This window comes from Canis lupus, chromosome 5 (genome assembly GCF_011100685.1).
Source record: "Canis lupus familiaris isolate Mischka breed German Shepherd chromosome 5, alternate assembly UU_Cfam_GSD_1.0, whole genome shotgun sequence".
In the NCBI taxonomy this organism is placed as follows: domain Eukaryota; kingdom Metazoa; phylum Chordata; class Mammalia; order Carnivora; family Canidae; genus Canis; species Canis lupus.
Genome location: NC_049226.1, coordinates 65789220 through 65813397, shown reverse-complemented (window position 1 = coordinate 65813397; position 24178 = coordinate 65789220). Strand labels below are relative to the sequence as shown.

Sequence of the window (24178 nt, the reverse complement as noted above, 5' to 3'; positions counted from 1 at the left end):
AGAAACAACCAAACCTGCCTCGATGTCTTCCCACGGTGGCCCTGTGATCTGCTGCTCTGGATGGACACTCAGTGAGGAGCAGATAGGCCACGGGGCACCAGCCACCAGGTGACGACCCTACCCTACCCCACGGCCCCATCCCTGCTCCTGGGACACAGGTGACCAGTGTGGAGAACCAAATCCTGGCCCTACATGGCCCCCTGCTAGAGCACCCTGCAGTCCCAACATGACCCCAAGCCCCTGTGAAATGGGCTCTGAAGTCCTCTGCAAGGGGAGACCTAAGATGCCTGTCCCCTCCCTCAGAGAGTCCACTTCACAGGGCTGCCTGCTGTAAGGGCTTGCCCCTTCCTGTTGGGCTGTCTCCTGTGCTCCCCCAATTCTGAGATGACCCTGTCACTTTGGGACATAGGAGATAATCAACAGGGGGTTCAGGAGCCTCCTCTTGCAGTGCAAACCACACGCATGTCTCCTGGCGATTGGGGCCAATGTCCCAGCAACAGGGTGAGCTCATGGGAGCTGTGCATGGCTTGGGGGCAGGGACCTGGGGGGCAGGACTGCTTGATGCACAGAGACCTGGCCTCCCACGGCCTCCTTCCGCAGAGGATATCCTGCTGAGACGCAGTGTGGGAGGAAGGAAGTGCTCTAGAGGCCGTTTTTATCTGTACAACTGGGCAGTCCACACTGTAACCACTCTCCCACCGATGCTGCAGCGAAGCAAAGCCACAAGGGTGCCATTGTGTGTCCTCTGGCAAAGACCTAGGCAGAGGGACGCACCTTCCACACCCCACTCCCATCTCTGGTCTTGGGAACAGCCTGACCATAGGCTGTGGCCCCTGTGGGATATCCTAAGTAAAGAGGTGACAGATGTAAAGGGACAAAGCAGGGCGAGGCAGCTGGCAAGTACAAGCCTCCCACTCTCTCTGCCTGCTTGTCTGCAGCCTCCTTGGCCCAGCCACCCCACCCACAGATCTGAAATGCTGACCTGAGCTCTGTCTCCCTTTCCGAAAATGCTGAGCAAATCTAAACACCTCACATGGCGCCAGGCCTGCATGCCCGACACTGTGGGCACCCCTACCCCCAGCCACAGGGCTGCTGAGCTGCTCCCACATCAAGATCCCAGCCTAGGGCCATGCAGAGCAGTCCCTTTGTCCCCGACTCTGTGCCTTCATCGAGCTGCTCCCTCCCACCTCAAGTCCTGGTTTGGGCTGGCGCCCCATCCGCCTGTCTGAAATTCTGTTCATGTGCCGTCTGGTATCCCCACCCCACAGCTGAGCTCTGGCCAACAAGGCCAAGTCCTAGTTGGGGCTCAGTGTAGCATCACACTCAGGGCCTCAGAAGGTTCTGGTGAAAGATTGTGGGAAGGACAAATGCAGATTGCTCATGGGTCTCAAGGGAATGAGCCCAGCAGAGGCCCAGTGGCTGACCGATGGCCAGCTGGGCTCAAACCCCCCTGCAGCCCTCGGGGCCCACGGGTGCTCGGTGGGGGAGGAAGACCTACCCCCTCAGTGCCAGGTGGAGCGGGGCAGCCAGGGTCTGTGCAATGATGTGGCATAGTCAGAGGGTAATCTGAGCAGCACTGAGCCGCACCCCCATCCCAAGGGTCCGGGCCCTCCTGCCCCAGGGATACAGCAATGGGCAGCTGCCCAAGGGGAGAAGAGTCAGACCACAGATTCTATTGGGGAAGGAGGTCCACGGTGTGTCCCCAGAAGGGAAGGCATTCATCTGAGATCAACACAAATCTCCCCAAGAAAACCAGGAGCCATATCCCATGTTCAGAGAAGAACTGCTTCAGGGGAGGATGTTTTCGACAGCAACAGAATGATAAACATATTAGGTATTCTAGTTGAACAAAAGCTCTTTGCTATCCCCAGCAAAATTTGTTTTTACAAAAGTCAGGTCACCCCCTGCACATTCCTCATCAGCCTGTAGCTAATCGTACTGCCCGAGCAAATACCTTCGCAAGCAAACCTTCTATCAGATGACACGCTTCCTGGCTGCACAGTCTTGTCCGCCAGGTCCTGCCCGGCCAACCTCTTCATGGCGCTGCAGGGTTACTTAGCCTGACCAGGGTCCTCAAGACTCGAGAGATAAGCAGGAAGACAAAGTCTTGTCTCCAGAGGACACTGGACCCTGGAGCCGTAGAAAGGCACTTTGGGTGCTGGGGAAGCATCCGGAGCAACAAAGGCACAGACTCAGGCCAGATCCCACCCCTCTTAGCCCTAGGGTCAGCTCACCCAGGGCAGGAAAGTAATCTAACATGCTCCCAGGCTGAAGGTCAGCTCCTGAAGCAGTGACCTACCTGCCACGGAAAGTGGTCTGGAAATCAGGTGGAACTCTCCCCTCGATGCTGATGACGATCATGGCTCATGGGTGCTGGGTTCTCGTTAGGTGCCAGAGCCAAAGCTTCACATGTTTAAATAATCAACAGAGCCCGTCTGCCCGAGTTATCTGGATTCTTGCTTCCATGTTACTAGGTCAGTGTAGACCGGCAAGTGGGCTTCTCTCCCGCCCAGTGGGCCTGTATGTTCCTGCATCATGAATACCCCCCCATTGAGGCCCACAGCCTGTGGATGCTGGGTTCATACAAAGTGTGGGGCCCCGCATGGCCATTACAGCAAAGGGAGGAGAGAGCCTGGAACCACAGAGCAGATTTCTGGGTATCAGAGGCAGACGCCTGGAGGACACCGCAGATACAGGCCATCACGGGTTTTGCGCCCACTCAATTCATAGCAAGCCAGCACTGAAGCACGGGAAGAGGGTGGCTGGGGTGAGGATGCCCACAGAGGCCGTGTGGGGTCCCCAGCACAAGAGGGGCACACAGCCCTGTGTTGGCAGGGGATCTTGGAGGATGCAGACCCAGCCCATGTCCTGGCTCTTTCCACAGGAGCTGCTCTGAGCTGCCTCTGAAACAGGGTGAAGCAGCTAGTGGCACCACTGCAGAGCTGGGGGCACAGGATATGGGAAAGTATGTAGCCTTCCCATACCCCAGGGCTCTGAGAGCACTCAGGGACACAGAACGAGGCCGTGCCTCTGCATGTCCCCCCCACACACATGGCTGCGCATCCTCATGGTGACCCTCTGTGAAGGGGCCCTCAGAAGGTCGCCTGGTGCCAGCCCCCGTGGGATCGCTGGTCTGTGAAGGCCAAGCAGACGCCCACCCTGCTGGAGAAACCATACTTCCATTCCCAGCACCGAGAGGACGTGCTGCCACCAAGTGCCACAGCATGGGTGACCCACACAGATAAGACAAAGTGGTGGACCATGGGGGAAGGGTCAGCATGGCCCAATGCTGGGGCTGGGATATCCTCCATCCTCCCCAGGGACGGCCACACTTCGCCCAACAGGCACTGAGATTTGTGCTCCCATGTGTGAGATCTGCCTCGGGAACAGTCCCATCCTGCCTTGCTCTCCATGTGCAGGATGCAGCCCTGAGGTCCCTCTGTGAACCGCCGTGTCACCATCCTACCCCTGCCCTCCTGTGTGGGTAGGAGTGGCGTTTGTTGGGGACAGGGTGGGATTTAAATTTCTGGGTGATGTTTAGCCTCTGTGATGTCAGCACCTCTCACCGGACAGTGTCACTGGCTTGTGTGAAACCCCGCCTGCTGGCACGGCAGACTTTTGGCCAGGGGCAATGGGGCACGGGGACCACCTGCCTCCCCCAGCCCAGCAGGGCTGCACAGGACACCTGTCAGGGCGCCCAGAGCTTGCACTCACCCTTCCCGATCTGGATGAAGCCAAGCAGAATGATCAAGGCCAGTGCCAGGAGCTTGGCGGCAGCGAAGGCATCCTGGACCCGGGTGGCGGCCTTCACGCTGTAACAGTTCACGGCCGTGAGCAGCACTGTGGAGAGAGGGCAGCAGTAAGCTCCGTGGGACGGGCCACAGGGTATGCGGGCAGTCTGGCGGGGGGCAGCCCCCCTAGTGGCTCTCCCTTCTGGGCCTTGTTCTGCTATAACCGATGGCTCTCCATGCTCAAGGTCAGAGGCTGAGAACCACACTTCTTGGCTCAAAAAAGCTATGATCCCACATGCCCCTGGCTGCTATGAAGAGTTTTAGTGAAGGAATGTGAGCCTCCCACTGACCCCAGCCACGTCCTGCCCCACCCCTACCCCACCTGCTGCACCTCAGAGCCACTGGACAGAGCTGTGCTCACCAGGCGGGCACCTCTCACCATTTCAGCACAGCTTAGCTGTCCACACAGCCCACCAGGTTCCTTTCAGTACAGAGAACCTTCTAGAGTCCCACAGGGGAGACCGGTGAGGAAGGTACTGTGTAGCATGAACCCATTCCATGAGCCAAGAGGGGGTACCGTGGGGGCAATCGTGACACATGAAACTGGGACTGCAGGGGAGGCGGAGCCCAGGGTGGGGGTGAGGTGGGCCCAGCAGGTACAGGACAACAGGCCAGCTCCCTGGGCCAGCTCCAATCCCAGGGCTGTTTGAACAGCAAATGCTACCAACCAATCACAGACGGGGGGGTGGAGGGGGGTGGACATGGGGCTGGGGGTGCAAGGGGGCACAGTGGGCCACTAAGCCGAGCTCCACACATGCCCGGACACGCACAGGCAGGCCCCCCGTGAAACCCCCAGGCCCTGAGCCAGAGCAGAGCCATCCATATGCTGATGTGTCAGGTGAGCAGGGACTGTCACAGCCACTTACAGTGAAGCAATTCTGTACAAAAGCAAAGGCAACAGGTACGTGACACCCAGACCTTCCATTCACTGTTTCTGCCTGGAGCGCTCTCAGGTGCTCTCTGCTGCTGGAAGGCAGGTGCCCGCCATCAGGGGAGTGCTCACACCAGGAAACCTGCCTTTCTGGGAGGCTGGGACTGACCCTAACCGGCAGGCTGTGGACCTGGGAAGGACCTGTCCACGGGCCCCCCACACCTGCCACTTCTCCAAGGGCCACCCTTAACATAAGAAACTGGGAAAGTCTGCACGTCTCTTCTCTTTTCACGCAGAACGGACCCAGGACCGGCAGACGCCAGGTGGCTTCTTTCCCCACCTAAATAAATGTAATTTTACAATTTGAGGAGTAAGACCCAAAGAAATCAATCTGCACTGATGAACTGGTTAAGACCCGGCAGTAGGAGAGGCAGGTAGAAGCGAAGCAGGAAGTCTCCCAGAGTGCTCACCCTGCCACCTGCTTATTGCTCCAGGAAACAGACTGACACCTTAACAGCACCCCTCCCCCGCTGCCATGCTCCCCGGCGGCTCCGGGCTCTGGCTGATGCAACGGCTGACCACGACTGCATTCTGCCCTGAAAGTAGTGGCTTCCAGCTGCCACGCCAGAGGTGAAATACTCAGGGGTTCCCTGCAGTGGGAGTGACAGCACATGGCCCGCCTGGACCCGGGCTGCCTGGACCCCGGCTGCGCCCCTGGGGCTCCAAGCCTGTGATATGCACCTGCCAGGCGTGCAGTAAAATGAGCTGCCTTGGGTAGGTGGGGCTCCAGAAATAGGAGCAAGCCTGGCCAGGAAAGGCTCAGATGAGGGGCTGATGTGCGCGCAGGGCAAACAGCACGGGGACCGTCACTGTGTGGCCCCCAGGGAGGGGGCACATGCTCAGTCCAGGCCCTCAGAACCAACGGCGACATGGCTGTCCTGTATAAACCATGTCAGCACTGCCACTCTCGGCACAGAAGAGAAAACGGAGGCTCAGAGTGGCCCCCTGTCCCAGGGTGTTAGGGGCAGACCCTGGACTGAGATGGAGGCCTCTGGGGTCCCTCTGACATCCCCACAGTGATCGCAGTGGAGGGCAGGCAGAGGAGAAGTAGCAGAATTCCTCTTCCTAGGCTTCCAGGGGAATGCTTGCAGTCCAGTGCTACTGGTCCAACCTGCCGTGTTGCTGGGATCGGGATGGAAGGGCCTCGGGGGGCCTGTTCCTTCCTGCCACCCGATCCCAAGGAGCTGCAGCACAGCAAGAGGGCGAGGCTGGGGGCTTTCTGGGACAGCCTCAAACTTCCTTATGGGTGAGCCCTCCCACAGGGGCACAGATGCCTCTGGCCCTTCCTCACCAGGCACAGGTGGCTAGCACTCTGGACGCAGATGCGCCTCTGGCAAGAGGCCTGCTCATTGCATCAGTCCCCCATTCATGCCTCAGGGAGGCAGGGCGGCGGGGGAGGCGTTGCCTGTGCGCTGGGAGGCAGCTCTCCCCCGCCCCGCCTGCTGGCCACTCTGCCCAACGCGGCTTCCGGCAGGCTGGTCTCCTGGCGGCACGCTGCTGCTGCCGCTGCCGCTGCCACTGCCACTGCCACTGCCACAGGCTCCAGGAACAGCACTGTCAGCCCTGCACAGCCAGCTCTGCCTGCCACCTCCAGTCCACGTGCTCCTCTGGGGTCTTTCCACCCCTTCTCCCATTTCACAGAGGACAATTCAGGTTCCTGGAAGGGGAGCAAGCTTGCCCAGAGCCCCCAGCGCATGGTCTGTCCTACTGTGGTGCCCACAAATGCTGCGCTCGTCCTAGTGGTCGTGGGCCAGGACAGAGGCCCAGGGTCCCTCCTTTTCCACACCACTGCCGTCCAACAAGTGGTGCACACCCCGCCCATGCCCAGACCTGACCCGCCGTTCCCCTTAAAGCACCCTGGGCCCTGCCCAGCAGGTGGCAGGGAGCCTCTGTTCACTCTGACGCAGCTGCGACACATTCAAAATAACCAAGTCACAGACAGGCAAGGTGGGGCGGGGACCCGGCCACGGAACAAGCGGGGGAGAACCCTGTAACACTCTATTTCTTTTATAAAAAGAAGAACTGAAACATTTGATGAAACTTTAATGTTCACTGACTTTGGCCAATGAATAAACAAACGCTTTAGTATCCTCCACGGTATTCCTTTCTCAAAAAGTTTCAAATTGAAATATAATCTTAAGTAAATAAATGCATTCATCAGGAGCCCACTGTCTTCTGGCCTCAGCAGAAGCTGGTTGTGCATCTTGGCTGCCTGGCCTGCAGCTCCCAGACCTTGACAAGATGCCTTCAGGAGGGGAGGCTCTCTCTTGTTTCTGATGGGGACACTGGCATCCTGGGGGTAAGGACAGGTGGTGCTGAGGGCGAGCGGTGTTGTCATGGGCCCTCCACGCCCTAGGGACAAGGAGAAAGCTCCTGTGCTGCATGAGTGGGGTGGACAGGTAACAGCAGGGCACGGGCCCTCTGGCTGACAGAGGCAGAGGTGCTGTTGGGAAGGCTCCCCACACTGGCACCCCCAGATAAGCTCACTGTGCTCCCATGTGGTGACAGCTGGGGCCAGGTCGATAAGCTGGCGCTGGGCTGCCTGCGGACCACAGGGGCAGGCTGGCCCGGGGCTTGCCTCACTGCCCTTTAGGTTTGTGTGTGTCCCATCCCCATCCTGCTGTGACCTGGAACACCTCGCAGCTAGAGGAGCACCCTGGGTAGCCTCAGCAACACCCACCACCATGGTGTGGACCTTGACAAGATGCCTTCCCCAGCCCCAAGCGTGGGGTGCCCGGCGGTGCTGCCACGGGTGGTGCTTGACGTACGTGACTCAGGACACCCCTCACAGTGGCTTCCCCATCCCAGGCAGGGCCCCCATGCTGCAGACTTCACAAGGGCACAGCAGGGCACAGAGCAAGGTGCTGAGCAGGGAGGGCACACTCAACACCGGCACACGGGGCACCAGCCACTTCTGAGCCCTGGCCTCTGCCTCTGGGAAGGCAGTTTTCTGAACAGGACTCAAAGGCTCCCTCCCTGGCCTGGCCGCACCTGATCTCTCACCCCCGAGCACTGCCAGGTACCCCAATCATCCACCACAGACCGGACTTCTCCCAGACAGCAGCCTCGTGTTGAATGTACTCACCCATGGGGGCAGGGCTGACAGGCAAGGGGAGCCTGTTTTCATTTAAAAGTACCAAAACAAAACACAAAAACCACACCAAGTGAGGGTGAAATGCTGACGGACGTATCGGACCCTGTAACCAGGGCTGTGCTTCCTCAGGACTTTGTGGATGCTGGTACCCAAATCAGCAAGGATCTTGATAACAAGAGCAGTGCACGAGTACCTGACACAGACTCACTCTATCATTCAGTGCCTTCGGCACAGCCTGGGTGGAAGGCTGACCCTACCCCCTCCGCTGACTTGAGGTCAAGCACACCAGGGGAAAGGTCACAAGTAAGCCCGACAGAACCACCCAACACACAGCATCCAGGTGCTGGCTGGTTCTTACTGGTCCGGAAATCAGTCCAATGCCCCCCTCCCAGGGGGCTGCAGTGATGGAGCCCACCCCATCCCAAGGCTCTGCAGGGACTGTCCACCTTGCCACCCCCACCCTGATGGAAGAGCCCAAGGGTCAGAGACCCCAGGCCTAGAACCTCACTGCCAGAGTCCTGCTTAGGAGCCACTGGAATGGGTCTCTCTAAAAAGGGTGCTTTCTGCGTATGATTTTAGGGCAAAGACAATCGGGCGTGTGAGCGATGCCACCTCACATGGGGCAGAAGATGGCCAGATGGGGCTGAGATGGCAACAACAGGCAAATGAGCGCTGTCTGACCTAGAGCTTCGCCAGCAGGGCGAGGAAGTGGCCCCCCAGCAGCACGATTCCAGGAGGCTCCGCCAGCCTGGTCCCCCAGAAAGCAATGCCAGCTGATGGCTGTGACCTAAGCGGGGTCCAAGCGGACCCAAGACCCAGGCCCAGGCAACCAGGCAGCCTGCCGACCTGGAGCCTGTCCCCCACGCTGCCCCAGGTCAACATCACAGCGCTCACTCTATGTTTAGACCCAAAGCCTTGGTGGCAGGTGGGCAGGCTCCTAGGGCAGCAGCCAGGGGCTGTGGGCTTGCTCAGGCACCGAGCAGAGGCTGGCACGGCCCAGGCAGCTGGCAGGGCAGCCACCAAGGGGGGGTGCTTGGCTGCTCCGCAGGATCTTGTCCTGCCTTCCCCCTCCTTATGCAAACCCACCCAGCACACGCAGGGGCCCGGAGAGTGTGGGTGCCCAGTCATCAGCACCACCTTCCTGCCCCTGGAGGTCCTCTGGGCTCACCATGAGCCCCCTCCGCACAGGCAGCCAGACAGCCATGATCATCTGGGCCTCCCCCACCGAGCACACCATTCCAGGAACAGATAGGATCTCACACTCCCTGGCATTCCAGAGTCCCTGAGGGCCTTGCAGGACCGTTGGTGGGGCCCCACCCCATAGCTTCTGATTGGCAGGCCTGGGTGGGGCCTGAGCGTCTGCATTCCTAACTGCCCCCAGGGACACCCGTGCTGCTGGCCCAGAGAGCCCATTTGGAGAACCGGAGGGTGACTTCACCTTTGCTGGCTGCAAGGCAACAAATGTCCATGACCTGACGGTACCCCAGAGCACCTGACAAGGCCAACCTCCCCCCTGGAACGTGTTAGAACACGGAGCCAGGTCAGGTCGACGGCCCTGCTCCAGACCCACCCAGGGGCAGGAAGTTGTACAGACAGGGCCCAAGGCTCCCTCAGCCAAGAGGTCACTGCCTGTGGGAGAGGCCGAGCAGGAACACTGGCTCTCGAGCCCCCTGCCCCCAGTCTTGTGGATTCACTGCTTCTCTGTGCAAATTACTGGTAGGCCAGTGTCACATTTTCAAATTCCCCACCACCAGCCCTGGCACATGTGTCTCCATATTTTTTCCCATCTTTAATGTGACCACGGAGCTCACCAGGCCCGGAGGCATTCACATTCAAGGGGCTGACACATTCAAACACACCAGCAAGGGGTAGATTTCATCAGCTCGGAAAGCCACCAGCCAGCCGCCCGAGTCCTGGGGCAGCAGGAGACCCCGCACAGAGTGGCGTCTGCTTCATCAGGCTTTTCTGAGGCACCAGTCCTGGAGAGCAGGACTCAGGGACCACCTGCCCCAAGAACGGCCAGGACACACTGGAGGGTGAGCCCCCTCCTTGGCTCTGAAGTCACCTCGAGTCCTGACATGCTGTGTGATGCTGGGCAGGTTACTCAGGGTGTCTGAGCCGGCCTCCGCATAGCTGCTGGAGGAGTGAATGAGCACATGAACGCACTGTCCAGCACCCCACCAAGGGCTCCTGATAAACCGACCAGTCACTGCCAAGCGTGAAGATCTGCTCAGGACAGACCAGGCTGTTGCTCAGGAGACTCGGTGCTTCGGGCTCTCCCCTGTGGCCCGGAGACTCCCTCCCCACTCCCTCTGCTCCTCCAGCAGTTTTACTGAAGAAGGAGGAAGGAAAACCTGCTGTGGTCACAGTACCTGCGGGTTGAGGGAACCGTGGAGCATCCAGTCTCAGATCCTCATCTGCTAGTTGGGTAAATGGAGCTCAGAGAAGTTGTCTGACTCGTTGAAAGTCACACAGCCCCAGGGACTTACAGAACCTGAGGGCTGGGGACAAGGCCCGGGACAGAGCCCCACCCAGGCCCCTGCAGGATGTGAGTCTGTGCTGTGCTGAAGGCCGAATCCCATGCCAGCCCTGGGACGCGGCATGGATGACACGCGAGGCTGGCCATAAGGTCACAGTGGGCCTCAGGCCCCTGTTTCCCTGCAGTGCCTCAGTCCTATACCGGCTACATTTTGAGTAACTGACAATCAGAGACAATCAGCTGGTCTCAGCAGCGACAGTTGTCGGCCAGCAACCAAGGTCAGGGTAACTTAGAGCACAGATCAGGTTGCGAATACCGTGCTCCCTCCAAGAGCCCAGAGGGGAGGTGGTGCCAATTCCTCACATGGCGGGAAGGGCGGGTGTGGCCCCAAAAACAGCCCTGCAGGGAGGGAGGTGTGCGGGGACAGGCAGGGGCGGGGGGGGGGGGGGGGGGTTAGATGCCTCCCTATGGCACACGGGCGCTGGAGGGCCTCCCGGGATAGCCATCCTCCAAGCAAGAATTCACCATGTGCCAGGAGCCAAAAAGCTGTTGGACTGGACAGTGGTCCGGGAAAGGGCAGGGTAGTTCTGTGAGCGGGTTAAAGCCCGGGGTGGGGACAAGTGTTCTCTGGGGAGCACTGTAGGCCAGCAATCCAGAGAGGGCCCAGGCAGGTCACGTACCCTAGGGGTGCAGAATCACATAGTCCCCTGGTTCCCAGCACCTGCTGTGGGTCACAGAAGGCCAATGGAGCTGGAGGTCAGCCTGGGCACAGAAGGGGTGTGCCAGCAGGCAGCTGTGGCCCTACCCTGCCCCAGAAGCTCCTCTGCAAGGTAAAGATCTAGATGGAAAGAAAAAGGAAAGACAAAAGGCTCCCCAGCCAGCTGTGCATAAGGGGTCTGGCACCCCCATCCGGGGGACAAGCCTACACTCTTCCCAAAAAGTCTTGGATGGGACAAACCTCAGATCCCCACATCTCCTTACCTTGACTGATGGGATGCCTGGATGTGGTATCCAGGCGTGTCCAGGACACCCCAGGACCCTGGCATGGGCCACTCCCGCCAAAGATGCAACCATGAGTCCCCACACGTGTGATGACAATAGGCAGTTCAGCAAGCACAGTCCCAACTCCGGGCCCTCATCCCACCACTGCCTCAGTTGCCCTGGCCATAGAAAAGGGATGACAGCACTAGTTTCAAAGGCTGGGGCAGGAGCATGTGAGGAGAGGTGTGAGTCCAGGCACACACGCCAGCTGAGAGACGCCAGATCCACTTCTGCAACCCTTGGGGGGTGCGGGTGTGAGATCCCCTTGGCCATGTACACTGTGGAGTTAATATGCCTGGCACACATTTCTGGGCCGAGTCTGCACATTCCATCGGATTACCAAGGGTCTGTGACCCAGGGAGAAAAGGGTTAGACATGCCCACCCAGCACGTCCCGTTTCCTTTGAGGTCACGTGCTTTTGTGAAGTCGCCCCAGGCCTGAGCCCTAGTCCTGTGATCAGCGTGACCTGCCTGGTGGCCAGAGCACGTTCTCGTCTGGCTGGGAAAGTTGGATTTCAGTACTAATGAGTGGGCTGTCGTCTGCACTTAGCTCACAGCTTGTGACTCTGGGGTCGCCAACAACTTGGAAACACCCGAAGCCTTTGCCTCGTGCAGAGAGGGGCCCAGCCCTGGCGGCTGGCAGGCATTCAGACTTCCTGAACCAGGAGGCCCAGGGGTGGACACATTGTGCAAGTGCCCCACACCCCTAGGAGTAGAAGACCACCTGGTGCTGATGGAAAAGACTCGGCAGGGGAGGGTACAGCCCTGGCCTCCCCTCCCCCTCTGGTCATCACCCAACGGACTGAGCCTCACATCGGACTGAGCCTCACATCGGCTGGCCCCAACCCACAACCAGCCAAAGCCACCCCGATCTGTGCCCCTCACCTACAGGACAGCCAAGCTCCTGCCCCGAGGCGGGAAGGGATGACTTCTTGTGTGACAGGCATTTCGCAGCTCAGACCCCAGCCCCAGAGGGAGACGCTGGCATTTGCCTGTGGCTCGTTCCTGCCCTCTCTCCATTCTCTCTCCCTCCTTCTTTTTGCTAAACCAGAGAAGAACAAGTTCTAGAGCAGCTCAAGATGTGAGAAGTGAACAGCAGAGGGTGGCGTTTAGAATAAATCGCAGCCACTGTGTGGCCAGGGCCCCCCATGTGCCATGTCCTCAAGCACATTGTGGTCGAGAGTCCTCGCAGTCACCCAGGCAGAGCTGTGACCAATTCCCACTTCACGGATGTGGAAACTATGCTGAGAGGTCCACGCGAATTTCTGGGAGCAGAACCCAGGTCTGTTCACATGCAGAGCACAGGCTCTACCTGACAGCAGGTAGAAAGCATCTAAGGTCATATGTCCCCAGAGGAACCTCCACCCCCACCACACAGGGATCTGCCCGAACCAGGGGCATGGTGGGGTCCTACCCACTTGAGGGGAGCCTTGGCAACCCCATCTGTCTCCCATGAGAAGGCAGATGAATGTGCTTTCCAGACCCCACAAAGGGCCTCCACCCTGAAGGGGACCCAGAGCCACCAGCAGAACAACCCGAGTTCTACAAGCACCTGGCTAGTCTGAGCCGTGACTGTCCCAGTGGGCCCAGTCGCACCCCACACACACCCAACAGGGAGAGGGGACAGGAGGGCAGGCGCCCAGCCATCTGCAGCCACCTGCCTGACCCCTCTGTGTCTAGGATAGGGAGTGACCATGAGGGACATGGCCCTTTCCGACCCTTGTAAGGGCCTCTCTCTTGACATAAAGGACCCAAGCAGGTTTCTGGACTTGGGCCAGCTGGCACTGTGTGCTCCTACCGCGGGACCCATTTTATGGAGAAAGCTGGCCCAGGAAGGTTGGATACACTGAGGCTGGCGAGAATCTTGATTCCAGTCTGAGGGACTTTTGCCCCCAAATAAAAGCCAGCATCATCAGTTTCAAGCAAATGCTACCAAGTTTTTGTTCAGCGATAACGTAAGCTATCCCATGCCCAGTCCCATACAGCCATCAAGATTCCCAGAGCAAGTTTTTCGCATCTTCCTGGTGGACTGAGAAACACGAGAGCCTCATTGCCATCAGACCGACAAGAACAGGGCTTTTGGGATGCCTGGGTGGCTCAGTGGGTGAGCGTCTGCCTTTGGCTCAGGGCGTGATCCTGGGGTCCCGGGATCGAGTCCCACATCGGGTTCCCTGCAGGGAGCCTGCTTCTCCCTCTGCCTATGTCTCTGTCTCTCTCATGAATAAATAAATACAATCTTAAAAAAAAAAAAAAAAGGACAAGGCTTTCATTCCCATTTGTTTTACCAGCAGGACCATACCTGTTTCAGAGCACCAATTCTTAAGAAGCAGAAACTGGTGGGTTGCGTCCAGGGCACTGAAAAGACCAACCAGCAATTGAGAACTTTGCTCTAGCATCCCTGCGACTGGACACAGGAAGGCGTGGGCCACCAGGACCCCCATGGGGCGCTGTGGGGCCCGGGGCCTGTACCATTGTGGGGATGGGCTCCCAGGAGAGGGGGTAGAATGCCCTTCCTCTTAAGTAGAAATCCTAGAAGCCAGCTTTTGTGCCATACTTAGAGGACACTCGGAAACTCTTCTGTGGCTCCTCACTGCCTTCTCAGGCACCCCAACAAGTGTGGGCCTACCTCCCTGGGCATCATAACCTCTCCCCGTGCCCAGTTCAGAACAGCTCTGAGTTCTGTGAACCTTGGACCAGCCTCTGTTCCCCAGAGAGTGAGGCCCTAGGCAAGCGCTTACCCTTGCAGACACCGAGTCCCTTTCGGTACCTGAAAATCTTTCCATCAGAGAAAGCCACCCATAACCCACGTCACACACTCATAAGGTGGTTCAGGGAAAAACAGCCACAAAGGCTGATCAGCACATGGAAAACCTCACCCTTATTCACAACTTAAACTGGCAGGGGTACTGCCAACATGCTCCTGGCCAGGCCCAGGAGTGACACAGTGACATGGGGGCGGGGGGGGGGGGCGGCGGGGGAAGGCTGTACTTACTGCAGTGCCCCTGCAATCTGTCTACTTAAACCCCAAAGTTTAAACAAGGAACTTTTTTTTCCCCCACCGCTCCAAAAGGAACTTATTTTTACAGACTAAAGAACAGGGCTTTAAAGACTATCTGTTTCACTACATACTGGACACAAACATTAAATCATATTATAACACAATAGTATCCTAGTGAGTCATTTTCCCTTTAGAGGGGCTCTTCCTTTCTCAGTTCAACATGTCGGCCCATAAAACCCTCATCCCCAAGCCCCACCAGAAAGCAGATCAACCTCCTAGGTTTGGACAAATGTTTTTTCTTAAGCTGAGATCCACTTCACTGAGACCGACCCAAAAAAGGCAAATAATGCTCCTTCACCGGCGTGGCTGCTCTGTTCAGGGTCTCGGAAAAGCGTGTGATGTGAGGCAGTCAAGCAGAGCTGCACTGACTTTCACCACTTCATCAAGTGTGTGTGCCCCCACACTACCATGTGGCTCGTGTGGGAAGCTCGGTCCACACACGCCCAAATCCCCACAGCACCAGCAGGCACTGCCGATCAGAAGCCACTCCTAATAACTACATGGTCCCTGAGTTTTGGGCTGGGACCCCAACCCTACATGTAGCCCTGCTAGCTCTGGACCTATATGCACTATTAACATTCAGGCAAATCCTCACATCAGGTGGCAGCTCTGAAAGCAGGACACTTCCATCTTGCAAGAGTCCTTAGAGGTTGGCCAAGGGGTCGGTGTAAACAGTGCCAACAGCCAAAAAAGAGAAGAAAATCACACGACGTTTGGTACAAAAGATTTTTTTTCCCCCTGAAATTCCACAAGCAAACTGTTTTTGCAAACCATTGACAGACAGTTCACCAGGACGGTATCCACCAACACACCCAGACCATGCCCATCACTAGCAACAGGACGGGGGGCTGTTTTTAGTACAATGTGGGACCTCCCCCTGAAACCCACCCTCCGCCCCCAACACTCAAATTTAATCTGCAGCCAACTGCACCCCATCTTTTACTACTTACTCTGACACCGCTGCCTAAAAGAGCACCCCCGAATTCTGGCACTATTGGTTTTGTACCAGCCAGCCTCTGCTGATCCCTGATAAGCCCTTTTCCAGGGCCAGAAATGAATGATTTTTTTTTTTTTTAAACTACAATTTCGGTCTGAGCAGTCGGGCACTGGGACTCTCAGGCAGGAAATGCGCTCTTCATACCGGCACGGAGGCTCCCAGAAGGCAGGGGATGTGAGCTCAGCCTCCCCGTCCACACGTGAATGGAGAAGGTGAGGAAGTGGAGCACCCCCCACCCCCGCCCCGGACTGGGGCAGGGACCCTGCTGACTCACCGCCCGGCTCCCCAGAGGAGGTGCCCGCCGATGAATGGGCGCCACGTGGGCCGCGCCGGGAGGCGGCCGCCGGCGGCTCGGGCCCCCGCCCCGCCGACCCCCGCGCCCGCGCCCGCGCCCCCACCCCGGCCGGTACTCACGCACGCAGAGGCAGGCCACCAGCTTGGCGGCGCTCTCGGGCACGGGGCAGGTGGGGAAGAGCGGCTTGAGCAGGTAGGTGGCGAAGACGAGCGCCACGATGTACTGCGAGGAGGGCCGGATGATGAGCAGCTCGATCCAGAGCTTGAGGAAGGCGGGCAGCGAGCCGTACACCTCGAGCATGTAGGCGTAGTCGCCCCCCGACTTGGTGATGGTGGTCCCCAGCTCGGCGTAGCACAGCGCGCCCACGATGGAGAAGACCCCGCACACGGCCCACACGACCAGCGCCAGCCCGGGCGAGCCCGCCTCCTTGAGCACGCCGGTGGGCGTCACGAAGATGCCCGAGCCGATGATGGTGCCCACGATGATGGCCACGCCGTTGAAGAGCGTGATGCTCCGCTGCAGGGTCACGCCCTCCGCGCCGTCCCCGCCGTCCCCGCCGTCCCCGCCGTCCGCGCGCTTGCCCGCCAGCATCCGCTCCCGCGCCTGCCGCTCCTCCTCCTCGGCCGCCGCGGGGGCCGCGGACGCGCGCCGCTTCGGGCCGGTGCCTGCCATGCCGCGCCGCCCGCCCGCCCGCCCGCCGGGCCGCACCTCCGCACGCGCGCCGCCGCCCAGCGAGGACCCGCTCCCCGCGCGGCTGCAGGCCGCTGCGTCAGGCCGTACGGCCGCCGCGCCTTTATACGCCGCCGCAGGCCCCGCCCCCGGCCCGGCCACGCCCCGCCTCGGCCACGCCCCCGGCCCGGCCACGCCCCGCCCCCGGCCTCTGCGGGTACCCGCCGTTTGGCTCCGCGAGGTCTCCTCTCGCCTGCTGCGGTGTGGCGCCAACTTACACCTGCTGGCGGGGCGGGGGGACTACAGGAGGTGTGTGCGCGCCCCCCCAGGCCCCCGCGAGGCCGGGCCCGCCTGCCCAACCCCTGGCTCCTGCCTGCCCCTTGCCCGGGCGCTCAGGCCGGTGGGGCGCGCTGAGCCGCGGTAATGGGCGCCCCGGCCCGGCCCACGCCTGTCGCAGACCTGGGAACTAGGAGCGCGTGGAGAACCGCCCCTCCCGGGGGAGCTGGAGCTGTCCAGGCGGGGCCCGGGGTGCTCCTTACACACAGCACCACTGAGCGCAGCGCCCAGAAGAGGGAAGGGCCAAGGCCACAGCCTGAGTTCCTAAGGGGACTCTCCCTGCCAAGGAGCAGAGTTCAGGCCATGCAGCTTTAGAAGCAGCGACCTAGACTCTGGGAAACCAGAAATGGAGCTCGATTCTATTGACTTGAAGGGGCAGGGGTTCCTGGGAGCAGCCCCCTGAGGACCCTGCTCCCAAGTCTAGCACAAGTTCAAAAGCAGACTGTAGGGTGAAGCGTCCTTACTCTGTTTCCTCAAGATGAAAATGGCTGCAAGGTCCCAGGTCACCATTTACCCTGGGCCTGGAAGCAGGACAGGATCCCCAGTACTTGCTGATGACGCTGACATGTGCACAGGGAAAGACCAGAGTCCCATCATCCCTGGGGAGTTTAGCCAGGGCGCATCACCCTGGACTTTCCTCCCCTGGACCACCAGCGGATCCCCCAACACGGTGGCCGAACATCCACTGCGTTATAACTAAATGAAATCCCAGCAGCTGAAGGGTCACACAACACAAACGTTCCCTGGCAAGACCCGTAAAGTGGCGGCTTAGGGGAAATAAAAATCTCTCCGCTCTTGCTCTTCCTGCAGTCCTTTCAGAGTGGGCGGGCCTGAACGCGGATGGCCAATGGCCCAGCAAACTCACTGAGCCCGTGTGAGGCCCCAGGTGCTGTGTGGAGGCAACAATGTGCACAGACTGATTAGAGCCATTTTGTAGCTGAGAAACAGGGCAGGCTGGGCAATGCAGCTTGTCTGACCAGTAAGTGGGCTGGGACTTGTCCTTGGAGGACCCCTGAGCCTGTGTGGACTTCTAGCTCTTATGTCACCTTCCTTCCTGTGGTTTATTCATCTCCAGACTGTTGCTAAATTTCTGTTTCTGTCACCCATAGTAGCTAAAACTTGACCGTGTCCGAATGGGCTAGAGTTTCTCTAGGAAGGCGATCACGTGGCCGAGCTCTAAGGCAAGGTCCCAAATAACCTCGCCTACATCCACATAGCAGGCCTTTCAGGATTTGTCCCCTGGGCCGGCGCTGCACTGGACTCCAGGCACACGATGGGGCGGGTCTCCAACAACAACCAAAGAGCCGGTCGATAATCACACGTGGAACTGCAAAACTACGGCTGTGATAAGCCAGTGGTGCTGCCAGGACCTGGAGAGCTGGTCAGGAGGAACCAGACGGGTCCGGTTCAGCTTTCCGGGGATGAGAATTAACAAGGGAGGCCGAGGGACCCACAGGTGCACTGGTGTCTTGCCTGTAGGACTCCTGAAAAGATGCAGGAGACATGACTTCGCAAGTTGAGTTATAACACCCCAGCAGTGCTTTCAAGATCCTCTGGGATCCCAGGATCCCACGGTTATGCAACACTGCCGATTGGTTTTCATTTGATAACGTCCGTGATTTCCTCCTGCAAATCTGCTCCCACGTGTTTGAGTCTCAGAGTTCTCTAGCAAGTTGAAAGGTCTTAAAGTCCATCACCCTGAAATCCGACTCTAAAATCTTAGCAAAGAGTGCCATCTACTGGTGGCCCGATTAAAGAGCTAATTTATTAAAAGCTGTGTTGTTTTTTCTCAGGAAGGCTGGTGGGGAAAATATCTGGAACGTTTCTACAGAGGAAAGTTGGCTGGAGTTTCTGCCAAGAGCCTTAAAGCCCTGTGCCCTCTACCTAGTAATTCCACTTCTGGGAATTTCTCTAAGGAAGTAAAGAGTAAGCTATATTTTGGCTACACGGTGGTTTATTATAGCTTTAAAACATAATCACCAATATTGGAAATAAACCAAACATCCAACAGACTTGCTTTTGTAGATGTTGCTGTTAACCACATGGTGGAATAGAGGGGAACCATTAAATATAAGGATGTGAAGGAGTCTTTTTCTGGGATGTCTGGGTGGCTCAACTTTTTCTGGGACGCCTGGGTGGCTCAGCGGTTGAGCATCTGCCTTCGGCTCAGGTTGTGATCCCGGGGTCCTGGGATTGAGTTTCATATCAGGCTCCCTATAGGGAGCCTGCTTCTCCCTCTGCTTGTGTCTCTGCCTCTCTCTCTGTCTTTCATGAATAAATAAAATCTTTTATTTTATTTTATTTTTTTTAAATCTTACTTTTTTTTAATTTTTATTTATTTATGATGGTCACACAGAGAGAGAGAGAGAGGCAGAGACACAGGCAGAGGGAGAAGCAGGCTCCATGCACTGGGAGCCTGATATGGGATTCGATCCCGGGTCTCCAGGATCGCTCCCTGGGCCAAAGGCAGGCGCCAAACCGCTGCGCCACCCAGGGATCCCATAAAATCTTTTTAAAAAGGAAGAAAGAAAGAAAAAAGAAAGAAAGAAAGAAAGCCTTTTCCTGGCACAATCTAGTCTTGATTTACTGAAGAGGAGGATGGGATATGACACTCTCCAAAGCCCCATTTGGGGGACTCTTGATGTGGTCTGGCTAAACTGAGGCTTCACTTCTATTTTTTCGAGATCTGGGAACCTGCCATTTTGGAAGAAGAGCAGTTCCTGTTTCTCAGGTATAGGGTGTAACCAGGCCTCAAGGCTACTGCTTGTTCTGGGGAGGAACATTTCCCAGGGCCTCTTGGAACAGGGAGGATTGGCCTTGAAGAAAGCATACGCTGTGCTTGGGTAGGGCAGAGCTGCATGTTATTATGATCCCTTTTGGGTGGCCTCTCTGTCCTGTTTGGAGTCTCAGAGGCACTGGTGCCAATGCTGGGAGAAGAGAACCCATTGCAAGCCCCCTGGCTGCTGGAAGACTGACTGGACGTTGGGCCAAGATTGTAGCCACTCTGTATACTCTTCCTGCCTGCTCTTGGCATCTCCAAAGCTGCCCTGGTGGCAAGATGCAGGGGTGTAGGAAATGGGAAGTGGGAAGGGGCGGGGGAATGGGCGAGGGGAGTCAGAAGGCACAAACTCAGAGCGGTAGAAACTGGCAAAGATGGGGGTCAGCGAGGAACTGCAGTTAACAAGACTGGTAACTATGTGAGGTGACAGGTGCGAGGTAGATTTGCCGTGCGGTCACTCTGCAGTTTATACACTTGTTGATTCCTTACACTGTGCACGTGAAACTAATACAGTATACCTGCAATCCTATCTCCACAAACCTGGGGGGTGGGGAGGGGGTGGGGGATTTCACAGCAGCAGTGTGATCCTTGCGCTTTGGGCTCAGGCTCCTGAGCTCACCCCCACGCCCCACGTCTGCTGGGTCACCAGCTCAGGGAGCTGGGCAAATCTGGCCCCTCCCTGGGCCTGGGTTTCCCATGCTCCCAGTGGGGATCAGAGCTCCTACTACAAATGAGCTAATCTACATCGAGCACTAAGAACAGTGTCGTTACAGAAGAGCAACTCCGTAAGTAGTAGCCACCAGGAGTGGTGATGGGTCTGCAAAATGGCTAATTTGATCATTTAAACCCTGACATGGTGACAGCAGCCATCTCCTGGCAGGCGTGCACGCGTAGGGGTCAGGGGGTTGTTATGAACAACAATTTCTTTATATTTCCCTGTTGTTTCTAAACTTTCTACAGTAAGCATATACTTCTTCACGTTCTCAATCTTTTTTAAAGGCCTCATTTCACAGAGCACCAGGTTGAAAGAAAACTTCCCACGGCACACACATGAGCAACTTCCGAGTTCTGGCTCCCTTGCAAATCCAGCTGCATGCCACTCTGCCATGCCTGACTTGCGACTCCTCCGTGGGGGAGGTGGGAATCTATGGGAAGTCTCTCTCCCACTCACCGGGCTTCATCTCCAAATTGCTGGTTTGCGGGCACACTCCTGATGCTTTTGGTCTTGGGAAAGGTTTGGCCCCCTTGCCCAGGGAGAGTTGAATGGCCTTACAAATCTTCAATCACCAGAAGTGGATTCAGTGTCTTTCACAAATATTCCCAGCAAAGTCATCGCCAGGTATGCTTCACTGAAAGCCAGCCTATTGTCCCTTCAGGGTAAATAAAACTTGCAAAACAGACACGTAGGGTGATTTTCTGCCTTGCAGACGGAATCTTTGCTCCGATGGACAAGGGGCTCACTTTGTTTACAGGGTTTAAAATGCTTACTTGGCACCCTGGGTGGTACTCATCGGTGCCCCTGCTTTTAGCTGATTCAGATGACACTTGTTTCACCGCATGCAGCGTGGCCAGGGGCCTGGCTTTAAAAGGAGCCTCCAGGGGATCCCTGGGTGGCTCAGTGGTTTGGCGCCTGCCTTTGACCCAGGGCGCTATCCTGGAGTCCCGGGATTGAGTCCCGCATTGGGCTCCTGGCATGGAGCCTGCTTCTCCCTGAGCCTGTGTCTCTACCTCTCTCTCTCTCTCTCTCTCTCTCTCTCTCTCATGAATAAATAAAAAATAAAACATAAAATCTTAAAAAATAAATAAATAAAAGGAGCCTCCAGCGGTGTGCCTGGGTATTCCCCAGGGGATCAGCTTACACATCTGTAAAACTGGGGAAGCAGTAACACTTGTTTGGGGGTATAAATGAGATCAGGCGTATACAGCAGGTCACAGCGTGCCAGAATGCAGCTCAGTAGCCGCCCGCCCCGATAGGTTAACCTGCATTACGATGCTGCCTGCTTCGAAGCCACAGCAGTGGGATGGCAAGCCCGCAGAAAGTTGGAAGCAGAGGAAATTAGGTGATCCTTAGCTAGTGCCATGAGAGTTTGCTTGCCGCTCCAGGGTTGTGCTTTCAGTCGCACGCACAGCGGGGTGGGCCTGGGCATTTACACTTCTATCAGATCCTTGCTCTCCTTTTGAACTCATTCTTTTTCCCAGGAAAAAGCGGATCCAAAAATCCTACATTGATGTGGAAACTTGCCCCCGTTGTGCAGCTGCCCGGTCTGTGTATTCTCAATCCCACGAGAAATATTTGTGTCCTTTTCACAAGGTAAGTGTCCTTTCTTCTGGAAATTTGTTTTTAAAAGCCATGCTTTTGTTGCGCTCAGCTGTTCATTTTTCCTGTCTACACGCTTGAAAAGGCAGGACTGCCCTCAGTAATATCTGAAACGAGGTTCTGAGTGGATGTGTGTGTGCACAGCGGCCACATATTGAGTGCCTGGCCCGGGCCAGGACTTGTAGACGTTGTATGTTATTTAAGTTCTGCAACATCGCGAGGCCGTGTGTGGCTAAAGAAATAAGGCCCAGTGAGTTCAGTAAGTGGCCAACCCCAGCTTCAGCCACCACAAGGTGGGTCTTGGGTGCTAGCTAGGCCTCTGTGGCCACACTAACTCTACCTCTTACACGGGCAGCCCTACCACCTGCACTCCAGGCCAGACGGACAAGCACACAGATACTTCCAGTTTATGGGCAGCATTATTTCTGCTGCTCCTGGTGGCTGCCTGCAGCTCCGTTGTCCTCAGGTGGAATCATCCCGCACTCTCGAGGAGGAAAGAACTCCTGACCTCCCTTCCCAGAATCCTTTTGGCTTCATTGGAATGCTCAGCAAGGCCACCCAACTTTCTCAAGTTTGTAGATGTGGAGCTGGTCCCAGTCTTTGTAGCTCCAGATGGCATCCAAAGCCCCCGGGGAATTTCTGAGTAACAGCATCAAAGTTAGAGATCATAGGGCTGGGTTTTCATTTAGGGCACAACCCAGTGAAAAAATAAAAAGTTTGCCTGTGTTTCAGGCATCGGTCTTCCCATCGGCCACTGGGCTCATGCATACGTCACTTCTCAGCTTTGTTCCTGAGCTTGGCCCTGTGGATGCGCTCGGAAAGAGCGCCTGCTCTTGAGGATCACGCAGGAGGCCATAGCAGGGATCAGGGAGGATGAGTTCGGGCCCACCCGTCAGCAGATAGATGGGGAAAATGTCAGCCGCCAACACATGGACGGTGAAAGCCTCGTGCTCAGGGAAAGCAGCAGGCTCGCGGGCTTGTACGGTTCTGTGTGTGTGAGATGTGCAGGGAAGGCAAATGTACAGACACAGAAGGTACTGCAGCTGTGGGGGGGCCAGGGGATGGCAGTGACTGCTGATTGAGGTGCTCTTTGGGGGTACGAAATGTCCTGGAAGCAGATAGACGTGCTGCTTGCATGACGATGTGAATGTGCTAAATGCCACGGAACTGTCTTTAAACTAGCTAATGGCCAACTTTATGTTATGTATTTTTTTTACCTACAAGAGAAAAGAGTGCCAGCCTGGACTTGGGGGCCCTGGGTTCAGATGTGGCCTCTGCCACTGTGGTTAATGCTGCACCCAACTTTGGAGATTCCGTTTCTCTTTGTGAAGCAGGCCGGGTGGGAGGAGCCGACGGTGAAGCCCCGCATCCTGCATCCCCGCAGAGCAGCAGAGGCGGCGAAGATCAGAAGATCAGCGTCTCACTAGAAAGGTGTGCCTCCAGGGCCTTGCGGCGGACCGGCTGTTGGGGTGCTGGGCCTCCAGACTCTGATTCTTTCCCAGCATGTGCTGGGCTGGAATGTGTGTCAGAGGAAACGTGGAAAGAAGTGGTTCTACACTCACGCATCTTCTGATGTGGTCACTCGTCTGGGTGTGGTCACTTGCCTGGCTACAGCTCCTTGTCCAGGTGTGGTCTCAGCTGCAGGAATGTCCACGTCAGGCAGCTGATGAGCCTCTGGAAATGTACCTCTCTTGCTCGCTGCAACGTGTCTCCCCTCCTGTGACCACTGACAATTAAAGGAGACCCTTTACACTTGCCAGCAACCTGATGGCCTATAACCAGCTGGTGTCAACAGCCCCACCAGTCTCTGGCACAATTAATCCCCCAAACCCTTGACCACCCAACCACTCAGGTCTTCCCCCCCTCCAAGGAGTCTGGGTTTGGGACTCTGGGCTTCTCTTGGGGGTTTATCCCAAAGGCCTGGGTTGACAAGTCAGAACACTGACTGGACATTTGGGTCCTAGTCTGATTTCTTCACATGGATAATATGCAACTAGTGTTGGGCATCTATCCTGCATGTCCTTGCACGGGCTCATTTGGGACATGGCCCCCCACCTTCTTTCACTGACACCAGTTGAGTTATATCCTCCTGGAACAATAGACAGAAATCCTACCCACCAATACCTCAGAATGTGATCTCATTTGGAAATAGGTTATTGCAGAGGTATGGGAAGGTGTGATCGTGATAGAGCAGGGTGGCTCTGACCCAGTGTGACTGGTGTCCCAGCCTGTGAAGACCAGACACAGTGATAATGAGGATGGCTGAGGACCACTGCTGACACCAGAGGCAGAAGAGGCCGGATGGGTCCTTCTTGGTTTCTGAAATATTTTAGAAAGGGTGGGCACCTGTGCATGGGCCCCCTCTCTGACCTGGTCGGTCATGCTAGTCTGT

General features: G+C 57.0%; 1 protein-coding gene and 1 long non-coding RNA gene across 2 annotated transcripts in view; one reads left to right on the top strand and one right to left on the bottom strand.

Annotated features, from left to right (window-relative positions):
- SLC7A5 (solute carrier family 7 member 5) overlaps nt 1–16284 on the bottom strand; it is a gene marked incomplete at its 3' end in the record, with an annotated part of 30245 nt that extends 13961 nt beyond the window's left edge. Inside the window, 2 exon segments of the mRNA NM_001284482.1 lie at nt 3715–3840; nt 15805–16284. Of these exon segments, the coding sequence (NP_001271411.1) occupies nt 3715–3840; nt 15805–16276 (598 nt within the window). The 5' untranslated portion in view covers nt 16277–16284.
- Nucleotides 16285–16554: 270 nt separating this feature from the next.
- On the top strand, nt 16555–23964 carry LOC106558833. The gene is made up of 3 exons (XR_005358923.1): nt 16555–18616; nt 21669–21780; nt 23011–23964. It is a non-coding gene; the product is annotated as an uncharacterized LOC106558833 (long non-coding RNA).
- The last annotated feature ends 214 nt before the right edge of the window (nt 23965–24178 follow it).